Source organism: Nothobranchius furzeri, chromosome 11, assembly GCF_043380555.1.
Source record: "Nothobranchius furzeri strain GRZ-AD chromosome 11, NfurGRZ-RIMD1, whole genome shotgun sequence".
Classification (NCBI taxonomy): domain Eukaryota; kingdom Metazoa; phylum Chordata; class Actinopteri; order Cyprinodontiformes; family Nothobranchiidae; genus Nothobranchius; species Nothobranchius furzeri.
The window spans coordinates 72,335,165-72,360,154 of record NC_091751.1 but is presented as its reverse complement, the minus strand read 5'-3'; the positions used below and the strand labels follow the sequence as shown (position 1 = coordinate 72,360,154).

Below are 24,990 nucleotides of genomic sequence, written 5' to 3'. Positions count from 1 at the left end.
GTGTGTGTGTGTGTGTGTGTTATGTTTGTGTGTGTGTGTGTGTGTTATGTTTGTGTGTGTGTGTGTGTGTGTGTGTTATGTTTGTGTGTGTGTGTGTGTGTTATGTTTGTGTGTGTGTGTGTGTGTGTGTGTGTGTGTGTGTGTGTGTGTTTGTGTGTGTGTGTGTGTGTTATGTTTGTGTGTGTGTGTGTGTGTGTGTGTTATGTTTGTGTGTGTGTGTGTGTGTGTTATGTGTGTGTGTGTGTGTGTGTGTGTGTGTGTGTGTGTGTGTGTTATGTTTGTGTGTGTGTGTTTGTGTGTGTGTGTGTGTGTTATGTTTGTGTGTGTGTGTGTGTGTGTTATGTTTGTGTGTGTGTGTGTGTGTTATGTTTGTGTGTGTGTGTGTGTGTGTGTGTGTGTTATGTTTGTGTGTTATGTTTGTGTGTGTGTGTGTGTGTGTGTTATGATGTTTTGGGAAAGCTTCGGTCTGACGGGATCCCACCTGTGATGTGTGTTTCTGACAGGACGCTCTCACCAGCCTTTAAACACGACAGAGGGGGATGTTCAGCAAAATCCCGTCAAAACAACAAAACTAGAGTAATTTAACGAGGCTGAAGCTTTCCTAGCAAAGGACAACAAATCTGCATGAAACACATTCAGTAAAGAGAGAAGATGTTTTTTTCCTTTGCCGTCCAAATAATGTTGGTTTATTCCAGGGCTACAGTGTACAGGATGCATCATGTGTTCACAGAACAATGGCGGCGTTACATTTGGGCTGTGCTCTGACGTCTGCTCTACAACAACCTTCTGAGAGGATCAGACTCGTCTTCTACTAACCCGCGAGCCAGAATGAGTTCAGACCCAGGGTTTTACACCCTTCTTCATACCTGATGACTTTAGACTCCTAACATCTGGGCCGGTCTCCACCCTACACCTGGGGTGGTCCAGCCGGGCCGGTCTCAGCACCTTTTAGATTCACCCTGCTTCGACACGCCTGACTTCAGTCAGCAGGTGATTAACAGGCTTCTGCAGTGCCTGAGGAGCTGCTGCACAGCTGTGCTGGAGCAGAGAAAGCACTAAAACGTGCTGCCCTCCGGGACCTGCATGACCTTTGCCCTGTGTAACTGATAGCATCCATCATTAGGACACCCCTCCCTTTCCACACCACTCACTCCAGCATTCTTGTCCATTCTTACTGTTTCCTGTCTGATGGAGGATGTGGTCCTGCTCACCCTCTCACCTGGGTGCCCAGTCCCACCCTGTTTACCAGGCTCAGCCATGCTGGGTCCAGAGCCACCTGGAGACACCTGTGTAGGCCAACTGCTGTAACCTCAACTCCTCGGGTTGGGGTTGAAGGTAAAGGAGAGCTAGGGGTTTCCTTAGCAACTAACGGTGGCGTTACCTGTGTTGTTACAGGATTCCAAGCTTTGTTCATTGGGACCCTACAAATGTTCCCAACCCAGCGATGCGTCACGCAGGCCAGTGATCTGGGACCACCGGGGAAAACAAGGAGGGAGAGTTTTCCTTGTCTCCCAGTTTCAGGAACAAGGTCAAACTGAGTTACTATTTCCAAAATAAAGTCAAAATATCAGGAATATCATTTATTTAAATCAGATTAGAAATGGAAAAATGAAAATTCCTATGTTACTCTTACGTATTTATTTTATAGTTTTATATATTTAAGTGTTTGCCTTTAAGAAAGCTTTTAGCTCATTCACAGATTATCTTTCACCACATTTTTCTCACAGGAAGCTGGCGTCTAACTCCAGTAGTACCCAGGTGGGAGGCGGGGACGTCCTGGACAGGTGTCCCGTCCATCACAGGAACACACGGAGACCAACAACCATTCGTTTACTCACCTAGGGGACAGTTAGAATCTCCTCTAGCCTGGCAGGCATGTTTCAGGTCTGCAGAAACCAGAGAAAACCTGCAGAACGCACCAACTATAGAGGCTGCAGTTGGGATTTGAACCTGCAACCTTCTTGCTGTGCGACAACAGGGCTACCAACTGCACCACAACACTAGCTTTTATCTGCAGCTGTGCACAAACTGTAAACCGCTTCTCTCTTTGCCAGAGAACAATCACCTACCTTGTTGCTTCAGATACTTAGAGAATTGAAGACTCTTATTGTGAAGGGTTGGTGGAAGCCCTGTGAGTGTGGCTGTTTTGGCGCGGTAAAGAGCACATCTCAGACTGATCCAACACATTTCTGTTATTTAAGGCTACTAAAGCAAATCTGCAGAGCAAGCTAGCTTAAAACATTCTTCGTGCCTCTTAACATTCTAACATCGTATAACTATGAATATTTTACTAAAAAGAGAAAAAAATAATAAAGTGGTTGTCTCACATCTGTGAGAACACGGCTCGGACTAAAAGCAGCTGCTGGACCGCCGCACCTCCCTAGGTCCTCCACTCATCACACACTGGCTTCTTTTGCAGCAGAACGCCACTGGCGTGAGGTTCTCCGCTCTTTAACATCAGAGGAGGAGAAACAGCCGGCTTCTACCGCTTCAGCTTTAGGACAAACTACCAGAGTCCCAAAAAGAAAATCACCATCTGATGTCACGGACCATTAAAGACGTGAAACTGGTGTTTAGAACTATCTTGTTTCCTGTGACGATGTGCGTTCCAGTATCAGGTGGGCGTGGCCCAGGGATGACAGCCAATGGTAGGGGTGACCGTGTTTGTTCTTAAAAGCTAGCTTGTTGTGCAGATTTAAATGTTTACTCCGAAAAACTCCCCCAGAACAGCTAAAGTGGGTTCTGGAGCCTGGTGGGGTTGCTCGGGGTGTTTTAAAAGGGGAATTTTGACTTGAATTTGGAAACGATTTAAAACATTTTTCTTATATAAATTCCTGTCATTTTGCTGTTATCTGGTCCCAGTGTGCTGTTGTAGTCATGTGAGAACCATGATGATAGTGCACGTGGGAGCGTGTGATGGCCATAATTAAAACAATTTGTGTTACAAGTCATCAATGTCATGTCAAGTCATGAAAGCAAACTCTGTTCTTTCTAATCTTAAAAAAACGACGTAAGTACTTTTCTTTCCTGCTGAGTTACCAAAGCAGAGGTCAGGGGCCTCATTTTTAAAACGTTGCATAGAATCCTTACCAAAACTCTAAATGCAGCTAAAATAATGTCCTCACACAAACTAATTGTCCTACCCATAAAACACTGTTTATGCACGGCTCTACGCAATTCCTGCTTCACAAATCACACCTGTCCTAGCAATGCACTCAGGTGTTTCTGGATCAGACCCCGTCTCCTACACGCCCACTTTTGCCACATCAGGGCAAAGCAAAGCACTTAATGAAAACTCTTCATACACATAAACCAGCTCATCTGGGCAATTTCACAGGTAACCATGGCAACAGAGGTCTAGAAAACCCTATTTTACTGAGACTGAAATTGCAGTGATTGTAGGTGAGGTAGAGGCTCAGAAAATGAATAAATCTACACAACATTGTTGTGGCAGTGAATTTTCTGTTAGTGGTGGAACTGGGGAGCGATCGTGGCAGATATAAAGGAAAAAGCATTTTTTAAATGGTCAGCCTTTATGCAGATGATACCTTAATTTACATGGCAGATGTTCCACTTGTGTTTGACAAACTGGAGAGGTTTAGTTCTCTCTCAGGAAATCAGGTCAATTATTCTAAATCTACTGATGCTAGCTAACATTAGTCATAAAAACTATTTACCTGCTCAGATAGTTCAAACGACCTACTGGGGTAGTAAACTTGGACTTAATGTTGCAGCAGCAGCCACATTAAACTGTCTGTCTGAATCGGATTCAAGAGGACCCTAACCTGCCTGCTTCAGTCCCATCACCATGTAGACGCGCCATGGTTCTGCTTCCCCTTACCAAGGTACTGTTTGTTTGGAACCCTGGCCTTGAGTTGCCAGCACTGCAGGTGAAAAGAGCTAATAGAGGATGTGGATGCCCTATTTTGAAGTTCTACCACTGGGCCTATGTTAGAGGACTTTTCCCTGCTGGTTGGGTGAGAAAAGGAACCCTGCATGGAAAGATATTGAGCGAGACCTTTTACGGGAGTGCTGACTAAAAACGTTAATCTATGTTACGGCCCAGTTTTGAGGCACTTCAGTAGGGCTGTAGAAAGAAAAGATTTAAAACATCAGGGTTGTGCATCCTCTCCTGTATGGGATGATCTTGTCACGCTGAAACCATTTTATAACTAGAACCGGGACCGTAAAGGCGCTGAAGGAAATTAGTGGAAAAACATCTGTTTTAGTTTCCCAAAACTGATGTTAAAAATAATATTGATCAACTTCAGAATGAGGTCAGCTTGTAAGGCCATTAGGTCTACTGGAAATCAGGGCTAGGTGAGCACCTGGTGTCCAGCCTGTTATGATTCATATAATCATAACAACCTGCCGTCCCAAAGTGTCACGTCCTCCCCAGGAATGAATGTCTACTGAGGGCCTCTAAAACCCCAACCATCGATACGTACACGTGACATTTGTTCATAGAGCTTATTTGACACCAGTTATGAGACACAACATGGGCATCAGATGGGATCGTTTTTGCTCGTTTTGTTGCCCTGGGACTCTGGGCTCGTTTATTCGTGTTGTATGGGAATGTCCTGGGGTTCGGGACCTGCGGGTTAAAGTACTTTGTTTTATTGCTGATTTTAGCGGCGTCGCTCTCCTCTTGGATCCTGTTGTTCAACGATGTAAACGATGACTCACAGCTATCGCAAATGCAGAAGACTCGTAGAACACAGGCTTTATTTTGATAGGGACAGCGGGGACACGCCCTTATCAATACTTATAATTAACACTTTTGTTCTCGCCACATTTTTATTTTGAAATCACACGCGCTGTCTTTACAGGACCAGAGCGTTTGCAAAAGGGGATTCGCCGTGGCTCCCTGGGAGGGTAAAGGTCGTTTATAAGATCAGACCGTGGCAGTCATGTGGTGCAATCGTAGCAATTTCATAAAAGATTAGGTGATAGTGGCATAAAGGAGGTATGGGGGCGGTCTCTGCGCTGCCGCAGACTTCCGTTTATCTTGGACATAACTTGCTTTTTATTGCAATTGAAGCCGTGATTGTTACGATTATTTTAACAAGCAGCTCCTGAAGGCGTCTGTCCCCATCGGTCCCTGTGCGGTCTCTGGTGATCTGAGCTTCAGCTCTAACAGAGAGGCTCGTGGAGCGCTGCGGCGCTCCAGTTTGCCATCTCAGCTGAATTTATTCAAAAATCAAACCTTTCTGCCCGTCTTTACTTTCATTTTCAATTAATTTGCCAGCCGGAGCTCAGCAATAACTCCCCACGCCATCATGACATCTGCCTCTGTTGCACCAGGGCGCTGTTAAGACTTAACTGATAATGCACACAAGTAAACCCAAGCAACATCTTTTACTTCTGATCATTGGTAATGTGCAACCTGATGTGTGTGTGCAAACCTGACCCTGCAGCTCATTAGACATTCCAAATGCTCCTGTTATCTGCTACTCACCCCCTCCTCTTGGGTACTGTGTCTCTGCACATAGCGTGAGGTTAGGTTCCTGTCATCTGTGGAGATTGTAGCCGCATTCTTTCTAACATCAACTCAAGGCTGCAAGTCTGCTGTTCAGACGATTGCTCAAACTGAACCTCGTACAACCACGTAACCTCTCCCTGCTTGAGTGAATAAAAACAGCTGTGAGAGAATGAGCGACAGAGCACTTCTGGCAGCTGCTGAAGCAAGTAGGCAAAGCTTGCATGAGAGCTGTCGTGCTCTCCCTCTGCAGCGGTGAATCTTATTTTGACTGGTTTTTTGACTCCAACATCAACTCAGAAGCAGACATCTTTTTCTCCAATCGCTCCGAACCTGTCTTGGTCATTTCAGGACCTACAGCGCATACGACAGACCATTACCGCAATATTACTGCCAAGCGAGGCAGAACGAATGCTGCAATATTCGCGCAACACCATGCCGGCATGGCGCGTTTATATAGACAGTCCATTGCGGTAATATTACGCTGATTTGCCGACATGGTGTGTCTTATAAAAAGGGCTAAAATTAGCATAAAAAGGAGTTTTTAGACCCTGTTTTGGGCAATAGCAAGTTCTTTAAATAAGTCCCTTTGTACAGTACACAAGAAAGCTACTGCTAGCTATGAGTTAGGTTAGCAACCTAGCTAGCGTCACCTCCCCAATAACCACAGCCTGTCTAAAGTGATCGTGCTGGAAGGAATAATCTGGTCTCGTTGGGTCGGGTCTGGCCAACATGGCATAATCATTACATGTTGCTGCTTCAGGTGCTGAAGTTTGGACAGTTTCAGGTAAATCAGTGGAAATGAAATCAGGTTTATCAACAAATAAACAGTAATTAAAGTATTTCTTAACCGGTTCTTTTTATTTCACCATCTCTTCCTCGTTTCTGGCCTGAGAGTTTTAACCCAGTGTTTAAACATCCTCATTAATTCATCTTTTCCAGAGTTGGTTTTCCAGAATGGACTGGATTTGAATCCAGGTAATGGATCTGAAGTGTAGCCAGACAGCTAGGCTAAAGCTAATGTCATACAGACATGGGAGAAAACGGTAGGACAGCCCAGTTTCTCTCCTCCCTTGGTGGGGGTCGATGAACGTTCTTCAGCAGTTTTATTTGGATCCTTTCTTTTGTATTGGTGATTATTCCTTATGTCAGATCCACTCATATTTCAGTGGATTCATTACAAAATGAACACACCACAATTCTCTCTGTTCAACAGAAGTCTAAAAGCTGGTGGTCGTAGACTTCAGGTGGCAAATCAGTTTAAGAAGGTCAGATTTTAACATCAACTGCATCACAAAGCTTTATGTGAAGAACTTCTTGAACATTCAGATGTTCTGAAAAATTAAGCTTCATATCCTTACCCAAGTTTACTGGGGTCGGATTACGCAGGGCTGCTTCACCAATACTTCAATCGATATTACTAATCCTAATTATTTACCATGTCCGCCCACTGAGCAGGAGACTACTGACACTCATTTACTTCAGCAGGTGGCAGAGCTGTTGCTGTTTACTGGTGAATAAAGCTCCTCATAACACAGGTTGAGACTAGCACCAATTAGTCAAGCATAAAAAGCAGAGAGGAACAGCTACGGAAGCCCATTAAGTCCACAACCACGGCGTCAGCCTGCATCAACATGTTCTCCTTTGCTTTAAAAAACTATCGCTGGGTTTGGCACCACTGGATGAACGGGGGTCATAATTAGAACTAATGGAGGTGTATTGTTCATCATACATATCCAATGCTGCCGGTGTGTTTTGCCCTCCGTCTGCCAGCTTTCCCGTGTGTGTAGCATCCAGAAAACTGGAAGTGTTCCCCGTTGAAGGCTGATGAAACGGGGGGTGCTTTTAAAGACCTGTCTATGAAGGTCATGGTGAAACATCAGTGGAGGAAGAAAACAAGGGAAAATCAACTGAAACGTTCAGAAGAGGGTTTTTCTGCTAGTTGATGTTAAAACCTGACACCCCCCCCCCCCCCCCCCCCCCCAACAGAAAGCAACAAACAGAAGTCGTGTGAATAACCAAGCCAAAACGATGGTGAACTATTGTCATCTTTGGGAAGAACCGTGCAAATCAAAAGCCAGGTTAGTTCCACCGGGCGTGCGCCTGTGTGGCCGGATAACAGTGCATTGAAAACATGCCATTTAAAAAATACCACAGGAAGCTCTAATCAGAGGTGGTGAGACTACGTCATCATTCATGTGAGCAGCTAGAAGTGGACAAACACACACACGTCAGTCTGGTCTCTGCTCCTCCGTTGTCTCGGCGTCGGTAAAAACACACAAAAGGTTTGGAGCTGCGGTGAGATGGAGGCAATGCTATGCTTCACATTAAGACATTTTCTTTACGTTTCTGGAAAGGAATGTATCTGAAAAAGGAATGCAACGCTGTACTCAGACTGTTGTAAAAAAGCTTTGAAATCAGTAATTAAATAACCTTCTACTATTTATACATTCAGGCACTGAAAATCACGTGGAACTAAAAAAGATAGTCGCTCTGGGGTTTCCCTTGGTAAGAACAAAGGAAGCTGATATCTTGACGTTGGCAAATGTGAAAATGTTTCCAACCTTGTGGAAATGCATTCCCTTGCTCTTCCCGCTTCTCTTCAGGTGCATTTTCAAACCCTACCACGGTTCCTCCAGACGCCGACGCTGCGGGGAAGAGTCCATGACACCCGGGTTTGCCTCCCGCTCCTGTAGGACCAACAGTGAAACGGACAGATGAGGTCTTCCAGGTGGGCCCGGGCTCCTCAGACCAACTTCCCTGCAGACGGTTAAGGACTCTGGTGTGATGGCCAGCCCTCACCCCAGCGACCCTGTCATTTATAACTATACAAGGGCTTTTACAAAAAAGCTAGCTTGACAGCCATACAATGGCTAAATCATAAACCAAATTTCTACTTGTCTCGGTTTTTTGGTCCAGTTTGTTCAGTTCTGTAGTCTTACTGTCACGTAGGGGGCGCTACTGCTCTGTCCTTTGTGACTGCCTCTGCTCTTCTGGAGTAGCTCCAACAAACCTGCACCGAAAGGCTCAGCCACGGAGGAACGGGATCTGGACTCTTTGACTGAGCGGAAGGAGCCAGAGAGGAAGGACAGAATGAAGGCAGAGAGCAGGTTCACTCCTAGTCCAGATGTGGACTAACGAGGGGCAAAGAAATGGCTTTGGATGGAGTTGAAGGGAGTTTGTTTGGGAAAGGCCGGACTCCTCCTCGGGGCTATCCGCTGTCAGAAGACGTGTGTGGTGCCGTTGAGGGAGAGCGCCGCCTACGTGTGGTGGAAGTCCATGACCGTTCAGAGCGTTCAGACGCTAGCGAAGCGGGCCGAAAGCGGTGAACGAAGCCGTCCAAAAAGTCCTGCTGCTGCTGCGTTATGGCTTGGGAGATGAGGCAGGGCAGGGCCTGCAAGCTGCCTGCCACCGAGTCCAGCTTGTCCTCCAACGTGCCAATGCGCTTGTCCAGCTCCTCGCTGCGCTCCTGCAGCTCAGACACCAGGTCATACATCACATTCTGGGTCTAATGGGGAGGGAAGGGAAACAGGTGTTAGGGTACACACATGATAAGCAGAAAATACGCGTACTCTCTGGGTTCGCTGTCCCCAGAGGAAGCAGGAAGAGGAGGAGTCTGTGCTGGTCAGCAGAGATTTGATCTCCTCAGAGATTTAACAAGCAGCCTCTCCCAGCTGCCACAGCCAGAGAAGACGTTTAACACGTTATGTGTCGGACTGGCATCATCTACTCATGTCATTAAAAGCAACTCCATTATCAAGACGCGCTGCTCTCAGCCACATTCAGCTCCTAGCTACCAGCTGTTGGAGGTCTTCCACAAGACTAACTGCTTCCCTTACACATTCATGGGCAACACAGGAAGTAAATGTTCACGGGGCCACTCGTGTCTCTGACGTGGACTAGTCGACAGGGACACACAGGTCCGCGTCAGCAGCAGCTGAAACACACCAGAGCCATCCACGCTGCTCTGGACGGGCAGCAGGACAGGAGTGGGACTCCCCCTTTTAGGTCCTGCTTCCTGAAACTTTGACCTCCACTAAAAGGAGGACTGGTCTAAAGGAGCGGTGTGTCTCTGGCCCATCGGTAGCCGGAGCTTTACTGGTTAGTTTGCTGTTGAAGTTGATTATGAGCTCGTGTTGAAGGGACTTTTCATCACCTGTGGCCCAAAGGGTCAGCGGCAGGCTGCCATATTTGTGCCTGACTGTGTTTTTTAGTATCGCACCTTTACTAAGCTCTAACTGTAAGGTGCTCCTATTCTTTACCGGACGTGTCTTTAACAAACTCTCGTTTGAAACGTGCTGCTTGGACCTAGCCTAGTGAACTAGACCTAATTCTTGCTTTGCAAAGTTTGCAAGCCAGACTAAATGATACATTTATTTAGTCTGGCTTGACAAGACCCCGAGATACTTAAACTCCTCCACTTGGGGCAGGACCTCATCCCTGACCCGGAGAAGGCGTTCTACCCTTTTCAGGATCAAGACCATGGTCTCAGATTTAGAGGAGCTGATTCTCATCCCAGCTGCTTCACACTCGGCTGCGAACCGCTCCAGCGAAAGCTGGAGATCATAGGGACATTGTCACTGTTTATGTGTTGTGAGGTTGCATCTTCTCCTGCCAGCTAACGCTGCAGCACAGGCCTTTGTGCTGAGTTGTTTAATGAACCAAAGCCAGAAGTTATTTCTTTGTACCTCTAAGAAGCCACAGCATCTTTTTGTTTGACTCTAATATCGAGGGATAGAGGCTAACTTTGAGCTAACAATGCTAGCGATGAGTTAAAAATCACGAGGCACCCTCGGCTACACCTCTTTAACCGTAACAGCCCCACCCTCGGCTACACCTCTTTAACCGTAACAGCCCCACCCTCGGCTACACCTCTTTAACCGTAACAGCCCCACCCTCGGCTACACCTCTTTAACCGTAACAGCCCCACCCTCGGCTACACCTCTTTAACCGTAACAGCCCCACCCTCGGCTACACCTATTTAACCGTAACAGCCCCACCCTCGGCTACACCTCTTTAACCGTAACAGCCCCACCCTCGGCTACACCTCTTTAACCGTAACAGCCCCACCCTCGGCTACACCTCTTTAACCGTAACAGCCCCACCCTCGGCTACACCTCTTTAAACCGTAACAGCCCCACCCTCGGCTACACCTCTTTAACCGTAACAGCCCCACCCTCGGCTACACCTCTTTAACCGTAACAGCCCCACCCTCGGCTACACCTCTTTAACCGTAACAGCCCCACCCTCGGCTACACCTCCTTAACCGTAACAGCCCCACCCTCGGCTACACCTCTTTAACCGTAACAGCCCCACCCTCGGCTACACCTCTTTAACCGTAACAGCCCCACCCTCGGCTACACCTCTTTAACCGTAACAGCCCCCCCTCGGCTACACCTCTTTAACCGTAACAGCCCCACCCTCGGCTACACCTCTTTAACCGTAACAGCCCCACCCTCGGCTACACCTCTTTAACCGTAACAGCCCCACCCTCGGCTACACCTCTTTAACCGTAACAGCCCCACCCTCGGCTACACCTCTTTTCCAATTTTTAGATTGTCGGAGCGTGATGGGACGTGTGACAAGGCCAAAAAATCAGTGGTGGGAACCTCCCACTTTTGGCTTGAACCTGCGCCCTGTGGAGCACCAGGCAGCTATGTCATCCTTTTCATAAGTCGATGCTGAAAAGTCACCTGATCAGGCTGGCTTTGGTGGGATCTTCATCACCACCTCTCCTTACTCACCTCTGATTTCCTCATCCTTGTCTTTTTCATTTTCCTCACATTTTTATCACAATTTATACTTTTAAATCATTTTTTATTCTTTTTTATTTTTAACTTTTTGATTCTTGTGAAGCGCCTGCAGACTTCTACTGAGTGGTGAAAGGGTTAGTAGCAAACACAGCCACTGTGGTGTGCGTTTGCACTCGTCTCTGATAAACGCAGAACCACGATGTAAACGTTGACGAGGCTACGAAAGACATGCCGCAGCTATGGAGAATGAGAAGAACAGAGCTGTTTCATTCTACAAAAAGGCAAAGAGATGATTGCATGACTCAAGAGGTTGTTCTTTTCTGAATGAAGGCGGAGCTTCTGCTACAAATGACACAGATCAGGACTAAATCACGCCAAACCCGCCTAGAGGTAAGTTTACCAGAATCTAGAAATATCTGAACACATATTGAATCTCCTTGTAACTCTACCAGGACGTGCATGCTAACAGCTAACACCTTAAAACAGCAGTTTCTATTGGAACTTGATGCTGTTGTTAGCGCTTATGTACCTGACACTGTAGCACATGTAGCCGTAGGCTGCTGCAGCCAGACCAGAACATGTGGTGGACGGACATGGACGTAATTTTCACTTTAGAGTGTGTGTGTGTGTGTGTGTGTGGGGTGGGGGGTATCTTTACAGTATGTTCTAATGGGAAACAGGCTTCAACACAAACAGTTGCTTTCCGCTTGGTCCTAGAGCTCAACCAGTGTCAATTTAATATAACGTATCATTGTTTTTGGATGGTAAAACGTGCAGGGGTCAAAACTTGACTTTGGAAAAAGTGGGGAGGACATGTCCCGTCCCCCCCCCCCCCCCCCCCCCCCCCCAAAAAAAATTACGTCCATGTAGACAGAGTGATATGAACCATTTTAAAATAAACACTCAACTCTACTGTCATCTATTGTCAGAGAACAGGGATGAACTGTGACTCGGTGAACTTGCCTTGGCCAGGTCCACTAAGGTGTTGGCCTGGTCGTTGAGTTTCCTCTGCTCCATCTTCACACTGCGCAGTCTGAGTGGGGGGCAACGGGAGGTGTGAACAAAAACACAAGGGAGGAGAAAGAAAGGGAGGAAGATGAAGAAGCAAAGCCAGAGAAAAATAAAAACAAAGAGCAGGAGAGGTGGAGGGAGTTTGGGGAGAGAGGAGGTGTGTGGATGTCAGGAGTAAAGGAAGGAGACCCGTAGAGAGAGAGAGAGAGAGAGAGAGAGAGAGAGAGAGAGAGAGAGAGAGAGAGAGAGAGAGAGAGAGAGAGAGAGAGAGAGAGAGAGAGAGAGAGAGAGAGAGAGAGAGAGAGAGAGAGAGAGAGAGAGAGAGAGAGAGAGAGAGAGAGAGAGAGAGAGAGAGAGAGAGAGAGAGAGAGAGAGAGAGAGAGAGAGAGAGAGAGAGAGAGAGAGAGAGAGAGAGAACATCATCCAGTTTGATCAGGATTCACATCTGAGGCATTAAAACCAATCATGCACTGTGTAAAGTAAACGTGGTAGTAGTGCATGAACACACCGTATATATCTGTAAGTGTATATATACAGTACAACAGATGCATGTAAAGCAAGCGCACGTATTCTCGGTAAAACAGCAGCAACCAGAGCATGCAGAGGTACAGAAGCATACTACACTCATGTAGAAGACCTTTACTTGTCAGGAGAAGATCTGTTCTGCAGCACGTCTCATTCTAACAGATCATCTTGGTACAAGTAGGGGTGGGCGATGTGACAATCGGAGATGCACTTTACAGGAAGTAACTGTAAACAATACTCAGATTACATCTGAGCTGCAGCTCTAAGGCAGGCGTGTACTTGAGTGTGTTTGTACGGGATCCAGGTTTTTGTCCTCGTCTACAGTAAAGGGTCAACTCTGATGTTACCTGTACCTGTTCTAACGGCGCTCTGACAGGCGCTGCAGCCGCCCCGGACCTCCCCGAGGAGACGGCAGATGCATACGGGACAGCAGCAGCTCAGGAGGTAGAGCGGGTTGTCCAGTAGTCAGAAGGTTGCCGGTTCTATCCCAGCTCTGACCAGAGAATGATGCTGCTGTGTTCTTGGGCAACACACGTAACCCTCCTCGCCTGCTGGTGGTGGTTGGAGGGACCGCTGATGCCTGTGTCAGCGCCCCAGTGCAGCTATGGCTACATGGTAGCTCATCAGCACCAGTGTGTGAACGGATGAGTGATGCACTAGTGTAAAGCACTTTGGAGTACTCTGACTCTGACAGGCGCTGTACAGGTGTGGGTCTTTATAAATACAGAACACCTGAACAGCAGACGAAAATAGCATCGTGCGATTAGACTGTGTTTGTAGCTAAGCTAGCAGCAGGAAGTAGGCGTGTCTGAACCATCATGGCTAACACTGTTGAACACAACACCACTAAAGAAGATGGCAGGTTGAAGCGTGCTGGTTGGTTGTTTTCTCTGGAAGCTGCACAACCCAACAAAGCCACTTCAACGGTTTTTAATGAAACTTCATTTTTGGTCGTGTCACAAAGCGCTCTGTTTGGGGCAGAGCAGGAATCTCACGCCTAGGAAAGGGTTTGCTATGGCTGACGTGGCCCTAGCCTTGATCCTTACTGGTTAAAGGTCAGGCTTCATTTGTTCCCCAACTGCAATATGGACTCTGATGATGTCAGAAAGACAAAAGAAAACCTTTTCCTGCTGAAAACAGGAGCCTGAGCCTTCAGTCAGGAGCTGGGCAGCGTCAGGGCGGAGGGATCCACCCATGCAGATGACCGCGATGTTTTGGCCAAATCACCCACCTCTAGTTTTGACCCAAAGTAACATAATATTAGTTCTGTTAGAAAAACTACTTCTCACATCTGTTCCATAAAGAATGCAATATGCTTCTATAGTGGACCCCCCAGACCATACCTGTGTGAATACAAACATCCCCCTCTCTCCGCCCAAAGTAAGACGTGAACAAAAGGAAAAAGATGGCATGCCCTTCATCAGTGCTCCACACAGCAGAGTGATCGGACCTCGTGTTCACGCTGCTCATTGGCTGAGTGAGCAGTAACTCATCTGGAGCACAAGGAGATGTCGCCTGACTTTGTGTGTTTGTGCATCTGTTCACAAGCTGCTGTGTGAGTGGATGCCACGGTTCAGGATGGACCTCAGTCAACAAGGAGCTTCTCAGAATGTTCTGCAGCTGGTTTTGGTTCCTTTAGGCCCGGTTCACATGGCAGGGGAATCGTGCCCCCAACACCCAGAATGGTGATGGCTCTAGACGTCCTTACCACGTGTGGCACAGTGCTGGGCAGAGTACTTAGTAATATTTACCAATTACTTCTTCCAAAAAGTAACTGAGTTACAGCATCATGAAAGCAATGACCAGGAAAAGTAACTATTGCATTACTTTTATTGTATTTTCTATGAATGACAACAATAATAAAATATAAATGACTGCTTGAACATATAAAACGGAATGATCCACGTGGATCCTCAGCTCCACATCCAGGCCCTTTTCTGGGGAACAGAACCTCTCGGTTGACCTCAGGGCGACGGAACGTTCGACGGACCCGGGCGACGGCTTCGAAGCCGTTCTCCTACGCTCACGCTTCCAGATGCAAACACTTGCATGTGCAGAGAAGCGCCTGTCGCTCTCGCATACAGCAGAGAAGGAAGCCACACTTCACAACAGCCGTGAACCGTGGTTAGTAATGCTCCTAAAGGTGGAACCCATGAACGTCTGAACTATTCCAACAAATGGGAGCCTAGCTACAAACAGGAAGCATGTCAGTGATCTGGAGGTCTACAGGTGGATCTGCACTGAGCTCTTTGTTCCCGGGCACCAGTACCAGTTCATACGGGTTCTCTATAACGTCTGTAAACTGTGCATGTGTGTGTTGTTATTAGCATGACCCTGGAAAGCGCATGACTGTGAATAAACACCCCCATATAGGTGAGGCTAGAACAGGCACTGCTCTGCTGGAGGATTTAAACCCTCTAACCTGCAGAGGCTGCTGGTCGGGACACCACAGGTAGTTCTAGTAACACCTGAGCGCTCAAGGTGTGTTCTGACAGGGTTGGTGTTACAGCGGGACGGCAGGCAGGATCAGGAACACCAACTGGTTCCAGGTGGACACCTGGAGGATGATCTAGGAAGATGGACCGAGCTGAGCGGTGGATGGGGGAGTGGCTCTTCCTTATATGGCAAGTCCAGCGGTCACTCACTGGCCGTGGTGCTCTTGGACGTAAACATCTGCCCCTTTAGCTTCTGATGAGACCACGACAGCTTCAACACACCTACAGTGACCCCGTCCCTCTGTTGTAGTGCAGCCATTTGCTAAGATCTGTTAAAGTTGTTTTTCCTCATTATTGTAAACAGCAGGGGTGAATCTAGCATCAACTGTTTAGGGGGCTGAGCACCCAGAGAGGCAGGACTAGTTTCAGTTCAACACAATTTCATTGTCACATTTGTACGGGACAAATCCGGCACTCGCAGAGTACAGACGCTTCTGCTTTTGCTCCCTTATCTTTTTCTCCCAAGGCTCTTTGTCCCGTCTGCCTACAGAGCGCTTCCCTGCATTTCTTCTGGAAATCCCTATTTTTTGGAAATGGATTTAATTAATTGGTCATTCAACGCGATTGATAAGATTTTTCTACGATGAGGACGGAGGAGGGGGCTCCCACTTGCCCTCAAGGGACACACGCAGCGGGATATGCGCTCGATTCCTGGAAGGTCTGGAGGATCGTTTGCCTCTCTCAGCTGTCCATTGAGGACGTCGAAGATATGTGGATATTTGGCCTGATGATCACTGGATTTCTTCTGATTGGAGTGGGAGGATATCTGGTTTTCTGGAAATTTGGTGAGACGGGAGCGATTGGAGGGCGACCCGCACTCACGGAAACCACCGCCCGGGTGGTGACCTCACAGACTGGGACGTTACTCGAGGTGAATCGTAAGCTGGACAATGTCCTTGCTGCGTTACCGGTATTAGTGAGCAAAATGGATGTCATCTTGGAGAGGGTCACCGGACGGCGTGGGGATGATTAGTACCTAAACTGGCTTCACTGGAGGACTTGAATGATCAATACAGACTTCAAGGCAGAGAGGAAAATTATCTCTGCCTGACCCAAACAAAGTCTTGTTATCCAAATCTAACGCCAAGGCAGCCTTGAGCTACTAACAACAACCCCCACGAAGGAAGGAATGCCGACAGATGCTGTGAAAACCCGTCCTACCCCCCATCCCCCACCCCCCACCCCCACCCCCGCCTTCAGATTGTGGACTTCTGCATAGCGAGGCCATCCACCTGCAGGAAATTCAAATGTGCTCTGCGCTCCTCAAGATCTCCCTCCCTCCTGTGGATACAGCTGGCTGAGTGCCACACAGGGCTGCTCGCCCTGGGGAAACAGGATCCCAGCGCCCCCCCCACCCTCCCTATCGGAGTCTCATGTTGTGAACTGTGATGTTCGTGCTTATGTTTGAGGCGGGTTTTTTGCATAGTAAAGCTACGCCCTGCCAGGAGTAACTCTGGTATGCCTTTTTTCCCCTCACACAATTTACCCTCATGTAATTCCCTTTTCATATATTAAGGTAGCGCGACTCGTGTTGCGAATGACCGCAGTCACCAATTCTTGTCATGTGTCTTGCCCATGTATGTCTGATCTCTGAATTGTGTGTACTGAAACTCAATGTCATCTCTCTGTATGTCTTGCACATACAACAGAAGTTTTACAACAGAATGAATCGATGATGAAAAGTGTTGCCAATGCATTTCTCCATCGAATTTCATGGATTCGTTGTTGCAGCCCTAAAGAGCAGATTGAAGATGCTCGACGAGGTAAACATTGGTTGGAATTGCCACTAAAAAAGCCCGTAATATTTAAAATATTATGTGTGTTTCCTTAATTTTCCACTAATACAACATCCCATAGAAAAAATATCCATTGTCTTTTTGCAAGTTTTAGTTCTCCTGAATTTTATAACCAAATGGAAACAAAATGCTGGTTCATCAAAAATCTTAACAAAGGTCATATAGTGGATTTTTAGGGAGCGGCTTAAAGAGGTCGCTGACTGTTGCCTCAGAAAACGTCTGATCTAACGTTCTGGCATTTTAAGAATAAGAGATCAAGGACTCTTTTAAATTATAACTGTGGTTTTGGATTTGCATGGGTCTGAAGCAACAAAACCAGCTTAGCCCGGACCCGTCTAATTACTGGGAACAATGACACGGATAGTCAGTCACCCAAAAAAGCACTGACCCACAAGTCAACGCCTTCAGGAGGTTTCTCCACCACACTCTTCTGTTGTCCTTACTTCTCAGTGGTTCGTGTGCCGTGCGCGCTCCAGACCTGCATAAAGCTTGGTTTGTGCTTGACGCATTCACTTCCCGTGCGGTGATGCGGCTCGCGGATGGAACGCGCTTCACAACTCGGAGCGTTTATGGTTCATGCGGCTCGTCTCTGCGGTGAGCCAATATTCTCCCAAACTGTAGGGGGCAGCATGGAGCTCTACGGCATGCATCCAACACTACACCATAGTAGAAGTAGAAATGACTGTTTACAACATGGTATTCCAGCATTTTTAACAGCGTTCTCGTCTTTTCCGACAGTGCGAGCTATTTCTCTCCAAGAATTATTAACAACATGTTGATCACGGTGATCTCTGAGAGCTGAATCATACAAATGTCTGTATTTACGAACCTCTGCCATACTAGTTCTTGCCGGTCGGCCATGTTTTTCCGCGTCCGACCGTCCGCGTGGTTAGACATTTTCCGAGGTGCGCGTTGCGGAAATTTTGGGCCGTGCGGAGGTGCGGTGGAGGGGCGTGGTTGTTAAAATGATGCAACTTTTCCGCGCGGAGCCGTGCGGACCTCGCGGACGCGTCAAGCATAAACCAACCTTAAGGCTCCGCCTCCATGCTGGATTGACAGCCAGTGCTTTTTCCTCAGAGTTTGTGTAAGATTAAAGCGTGAAACGGGGACAACCACTCAGGAGGGTGGCACAGAGAGGCTCAGAGCCACAGGCCCAATCTCAACACTCATACTTACGCACTGGCACCTCACACACCTACACCCCACCCGACCAGTGGGGCGAGTGCGTAGCGTGTCCCGATTCTCAAGTGTGGAAGCTGATCACGCCCCTTTTGCACCCTTAATCCGCACTCCACCCACGTCTGCATCAATGCAACCTTGGGTGGAGTGTATTACCCACAATCCATTGCTGCGGGAGAAAAGGCTCCCGTTCCCTTTCTGAACATCTCTGTTTTCTAATGAAATGAGTTCACTTTAGGATGATTAGTTGATGCTCTAAAACTTTTAGACAAAGCAGCAACGAATGTAAGATTATTTCAAATAATTGTTTGGTTGTTTGTTTGAAAGTCGTTAATAAAGGTTTCTAAAAACGTCATCACAGCGACCAGCACCTTGGCGTGCGTTACGGTCGATGACGCAGCGCTCCCTGTCTCAATTTGGCTGTTATTTTCACTCTTGTGCACCACGCACTCGAAGCCTTAGTGCACACTTTGTCCAAGTGCACTTGGCTGAAGACGGCAGGGCGAGTGTTGGGATTGGGCAATACTTGGAAAGGAGAGCAGGATCAAACCACTCTGAGGCTGGGGGAGGTTTGCTAATAAAATGTAAGGTTTCAATCAGGCACTGCACGCTTTCATATTTTACAAGTTTCTTTAAAAAACACCGTAGAAATAAAAGTTAGATTTCTACAACTTTAGGGGTGCTTCAGCCCCCCCAACTGGTCTAAAACAGCCATTACACACACAGCGCACCACGATGACAGAGAAACTCTATTTAGACATGTCTGCAGATGTATTAGAAAGACAAACTGAAAGATCACATGGGCCTAAGTACTCAGAGCCTTTGTTGAGTATTTATTAGAAGCAGCTTTTGAGCTGAAACAGCCACGAGTCTTCTGGGTTAAGATGCTACAAGTCTCTTACACCTGGATTTGGGGACAATTTTAATAGTTGTCAATAGAATATGAAGGTATTCAAAAGAACGTAATTTTCCATAAAACATGGATTGTTAATATTATTGATCCTTTAATACTGGATTGATGATGAAACTAGGTGCTGTGGATACGACCGGGACAAGACCAGATAAGCTCAGGGTCTGCTGGCGAGACATTTCAAATTGTTTCTCTGATGGAGTTTTGCAAAGAAAGTTTGACCTTGAAAGGTCAGTTCCTTACTCGCTGTAACAGTCTGGCCCAACTGTTCAGCTCATTGAAACTCAATTTTTACAGGAAGTGTTATCCATTTTACTAACTGTTGTTTATAGATTTAGACAAATCAGAACCCAACAAGTGTCGATTGGGCATTCACCAAGCGACCTCAGACACCACTCCTACCTTAAACACTTAGAAGTGGCTTATTCCACCTTATGTGAAGTAAATACGATAAACAATCATTTGTTAATATAGTAATATTAATATGTAAATATACTGATAACAAATCATTATTAAATTCAACAAGAAGTCTCGTTTGGTGTATTGAAGATCTGAAATAATAAACATTTATGTTGCTTCATTCCTTACTGTGAAGCAGTCAAGGCATTATTAAATCACTTCAGATAAAACATTCATCCCTTAATGTGATTGTTTTAACCTGTAAACTGTAACGTCCAGAAAGGGTCAGCTTCCATCTATATTTTGACCTACATGGTGTCCCTTTAATCCACAGGAATAAATCTACTTCTGTGTGTTTTCTAATCTTCTGAACCAAGAAAGATTTTACAGTGCTTGTAGACATTCCAGGACACGAGATTGTCAACAAAGTGGTCTTCGGACAATAGCTCACCTCTTACCTCAGATTTCTCACAGAATAAAGGTGAACTGTTAAAATAATTAAGAATGAACAATACGGTTAAATGAAATATCTGAATAATCTGTGCTAAATCTATGAAGATGAAGTGAATACTGTTCTGACAGTGGTATTACATATTATGATCAGTACTGTTTGATTTAACAAGTTGATCATTATCTGCGCGCATACACGATGTTCATAAGATATAAAATTACGGTTGAAATCGCATCACATGAAGTTTAAAGATTTTTATCCACAGAACATCTGGAAGATGTGGTTTCTGAGGGATGTTGGTTACGTCAACAAGCATGTCAAATTGTGATTCGCCAGAAATCCTTACATGGGAATGATAAAACTAGGATGCCTTCCCAAGTTATTCAGTTTCCAGCTGACACCTCGATTCGGACAAGTCGGGAACGAAGCCTCTCTGACCTTACGTCAAAACCTTGCCGCGACGCTGCAAGTGATCACAGACACAGCAGCTCTTTGAGAGCTACTGCACACCCAACCTGCAGACCCCAGGTTGCATCCCATGGCCGGGGAAGCTGAACTCAGAGGAAGATACTAATCTCTGAGGATCGTGGTCTTGACGTCCAGTGACCTCACCACTCTGACCGCAGCGCTCCGGACCGCCGGGAGCAACTCCTACAAGGATATCGTAGACCTGCATACTGGTGTCAGATGCTGTTTTATTAACAATCAACTCTAGTTTATGGCAGACCAACATTTCTTTTACACCCAGAACTCAGTTTCTTCCAGATACAAAGGTTCTGATAAACATCACATTATTAATAGTTTTGTCATGTATTATAATTAGTCTAGAAAATAAAGTTTATTTTAATTATATACCGGCTGTCTGAATCAATACGAAGTGTGTTTATGGTCCCTGGAGAATCCTAAACTCTTCTGGTTAAACGTTCCACATCATAACATCACAGAAGTAAAGAAACCCTTCCATGCTACTAAACTAGAATCCTTTAACAGAAGAGGGAAGTCTCCTGTGGGATCTCCGGAGTGGCAGCCCCAATAAGTCAGGAGATGTTTCATTGTGGCTTATCCTGGTCATCGTGGGTGGCACACTGATGAAGCCGGCCTTGTCTGCATTACAAGACTTCCTTTGACCTCGTGACTCTCATCTGCTCTGCCATGCGTCGTGAGCTGTGAGGTCTGTTATAGACAGGTGCAGCGTTCCTGATCAGGTCCAATCAGCATCATCAAACACAGCTGGGCTCCAGTGAAGGTGTAGGACCATGTCAAGGATGATCAGAAGAAATGGAAAGCACCTGAGTTACGTACACGTGTCACAGCAAAGGGTCTGAATACTTGGACCATGTGATACTTCAGTTTGTCTTTTACAGCAAATCTGCAGGAACGTCTGTCAGTATGGGCAGGTGTGTGTGCATTCATGAGGAAAAAGATTTATTTATTTGATGTTAGCAAATAGCTGCAATGCAACAGAGTGAAAGACTGACTGAATACTTCCTGTAGCTGCTGAACTCTAGTAATACGCTGCATCAGTAATGGAAGCGGCGCCATTACGAAAGACCGTGCTCAGCAGATTACACGCTACAACGCCATTGTTTCCACTGCTGGTGGAACGTTGATCTGCTCAGACGCTCGTTGGGACCACTCCAGCCACACGTTAGGGAGAAGGAACGCTGCTTGTCTTGCTCTGACCCTGAGGGAGAACGCGACCCTGAGGGAGAACGCGACCCTGAGGGAGAACGCGACCCTGAGGGAGAACGCGACCCTGAGGGAGAACGCGACCCTGAGGGAGAATGCGACCCTGAGGGAGGGCGCGACCCTGAGGGAGAACGCGACCCTGAGGGAGAACGCGACCCTGAGGGAGAACGCGACCCTGAGGGAGAACGCGACCCTGAGGGAGAACGCGACCCTGAGGGAGAACGCGACCCTGAGGGAGAACGCGACCCTGAGGGAGGGCGCGACCCTGAGGGAGAACGCGACCCTGAGGGAGGGCGCGACCCTGAGGGAGAACGCGACCCTGAGGGAGAACGCGACCCTGAGGGAGAACGCGACCCTGAGGGAGAACGCGACCCTGAGGGAGGGCGCGACCCTGAGGGAGAACGCGACCCTGAGGGAGAACGCGACCCTGAGGGAGGGCGCGACCCTGAGGGAGAACGCGACCCTGAGGGAGAACGCGACCCTGAGGGAGAACGCGACCCTGAGGGAGGGCGCGACCCTGAGGGAGAGCGCGACCCTGAGGGAGGGCGCGACCCTGAGGGAGAACGCGACCCTGACGGAGGGCGCGACCCTGAGGGAGAACGCGACCCTGAGGGAGAACGCGACCCTGAGGGAGAACGCGACCCTGAGGGAGAACGCGACCCTGAGGGAGGGCGCGACCCTGAGGGAGAACGCGACCCTGAGGGAGAACGCGACCCTGAGGGAGAACGCGACCCTGAGGGAGAACGCGACCCTGAGGGAGAACGCGACCCTGAGGGAGGGCGCGACCCTGAGGGAGAACGCGACCCTGAGGGAGGGCGCGACCCTGAGGGAGGGCGCGACCCTGAGGGAGAACGCGACCCTGAGGGAGAACGCGACCCTGAGGGAGGGCGCGACCCTGAGGGAGAACGCGACCCTGAGGGAGAACGCGACCCTGAGGGAGGGCGCGACCCTGAGGGAGAACGCGACCCTGAGGGAGAACGCGACCCTGAGGGAGAACGCGACCCTGAGGGAGGGCGCGACCCTGAGGGAGAACGCGACCCTGAGGGAGGGCGCGACCCTGAGGGAGAACGCGACCCTGAGGGAGAACGCGACCCTGAGGGAGAACGCGACCCTGAGGGAGGGCGCGACCCTGAGGGAGAACGCGACCCTGAGGGAGAACGCGACCCTGAGGGAGGGCGCGACCCTGAGGGAGAACGCGACCCTGAGGGAGAACGCGACCCTGAGGGAGAACGCGACCCTGAGGGAGGGCGCGACCCTGAGGGAGAACGCGACCCTGAGGGAGAACGCGACCCTGAGGGAGAACGCGACCCTGAGGGAGAACGCGACCCTGAGGGAGGGCGCGACCCTGAGGGAGAACGCGACCCTGAGGGAGAACGCGACCCTGAGGGAGAACGCGACCCTGAGGGAGAACGCCACCCTGAGGGAGAACGCCACCCTGAGGGAGAACGCGACCCTGAGGGAGAACGCGACCCTGAGGGAGAACGCGACCCTGAGGGAGAACGCGACCCTGAGGGAGGGCGCGACCCTGAGGGAGAACGCGACCCTGAGGGAGAACGCGACCCTGAGGGAGAACGCGACCCTGAGGGAGAACGCGACCCTGAGGGAGAACGCGACCCTGAGGGAGGGCGCGACCCTGAGGGAGGGCGCGACCCTGAGGGAGAACGCGACCCTGAGGGAGAACGCGACCCTGAGGGAGAACGCGACCCTGAGGGAGAACGCGACCCTGAGGGAGGGCGCGACCCTGAGGGAGAACGCGACCCTGAGGGAGGGCGCGACCCTGAGGGAGAACGCGACCCTGAGGGAGGGCGCGACCCTGAGGGAGAACGCGACCCTGAGGGAGGGCGCGACCCTGAGGGAGAACGCGACCCTGAGGGAGAACGCGACCCTGAGGGAGAACGCGACCCTGAGGGAGAACGCGACCCTGAGGGAGAACGCGACCCTGAGGGAGGGCGCGACCCTGAGGGAGAACGCGACCCTGAGGGAGGGCGCGACCCTGAGGGAGAACGCGACCCTGAGGGAGGGCGCGACCCTGAGGGAGAACGCGACCCTGAGGGAGGGCGCGACCCTGAGGGAGAACGCGACCCTGAGGGAGAACGCGACCCTGAGGGAGGGCGCGACCCTGAGGGAGAACGCGACCCTGAGGGAGGGCGCGACCCTGAGGGAGAACGCGACCCTGAGGGAGAACGCGACCCTGAGGGAGGGCGCGACCCTGAGGGAGAACGCGCTGCCAGTCAGAAAACGAGCCGACAGAAGAGCAAAGCACCACTCCCAAGTCACGTTTGATGTTTTGGAAGATTTGCCGTTAAAATCTGGGAATGCTGGTCTGTGAAAGGTGTGTGTGTGTAGTTTACGCCGTGAGGCCACGAAACACACACTGTAGGACCAACACGGGGACGTCCATGATGGTTTGCTGCTGTGTGAACCAGGCCTCAGATGCTTTACAGCTCTGTTGGAACCGTCACCTCACAAAATGTGTCCGTGTGAGTCGAGGCATCAGCTGAGTGTGACAGGGGGAACTTCCCCGGTCAGCAAACTACAACAAGATGATATTTCAGGAATTTTCTTGATGTTTGAGTCAGAAGATCAGAGCTGAGGTCCTGACTTTGTGGAAAACAGCGGCAGCTCCTACACGCCCGTTTGGCTTCATTATCAGTCAACTGTGTCAGAAACAGGGACTGAAGCTAAAACAGCATTTATGTGCCTGGTGGGCGGGGCCTGTTTGGTTCATCATACAAGCTGTTTGATCCTCTTAGAAGGAAAGTCACCACAAACATGTCAGCCTCATTGAATAACCACACAACATGTGTCTCATGTAGGGTGAGCTCTGCTGATGCAGGCTAATACCCCCCCACCGCCACCCCCCCACCCCCACCCATGAGTATGAGCTTGGCCAGCACAGGTCCATGCTCATTCTCTGCTAGAAGCCTTGTCTTTCTCTCCAGACCACCTCCATTCCTGACACCGGTGGCACAAAAAATGTTCTGACGTCATTCAAGAGAGAATGGGGGAGAGGGGAGGAGATGGAACACTCAAATAAAGAAAAATCAAAACAATCCAGCATCAATTTATTCATGCATGTCGAACGCAGACATGAGAGGAAACAGGAGGAGGAAACATAAAGACTCAACTTACTTCTGAGCTCTGCAGTGACCGAGCAAAACAAGGACAGAACACATTACACAGTTTTAACCTCACAACATTCACCACTCCACCTGTCGCACACCTGCCGCACACCTGTCGCACACCTGTCGCACACCTGTCGCACACCTGTCGCACACCTGTCGCAGGGTACGGGAGGGGATG

The 24,990-nt window shown here is 48.8% G+C and overlaps 1 protein-coding gene across 2 annotated transcripts in view; it reads right to left on the bottom strand.

Moving 5' to 3' along the window:
* Positions 1 to 7,451: 7,451 nt before the first annotated feature.
* kcnn1a (potassium intermediate/small conductance calcium-activated channel, subfamily N, member 1a) overlaps positions 7,452 to 24,990 on the bottom strand; it is a 148,524-nt gene continuing 130,985 nt past the window's right edge. The window contains exons 8-9 of one of the 2 annotated variants that reach the window (XM_070541837.1): positions 12,196 to 12,265; positions 7,452 to 8,987 (exon numbers count right to left, since the gene is read on the bottom strand). In XM_070541837.1, coding sequence (XP_070397938.1) covers positions 8,691 to 8,987; positions 12,196 to 12,265 — 367 coding nt within the window. In that variant the 3' untranslated portion in view covers positions 7,452 to 8,690. The remainder of the gene's footprint in view (positions 8,988 to 12,195; positions 12,266 to 24,990) is intronic. The other variant, XM_070541836.1, reaches the window with a different exon arrangement.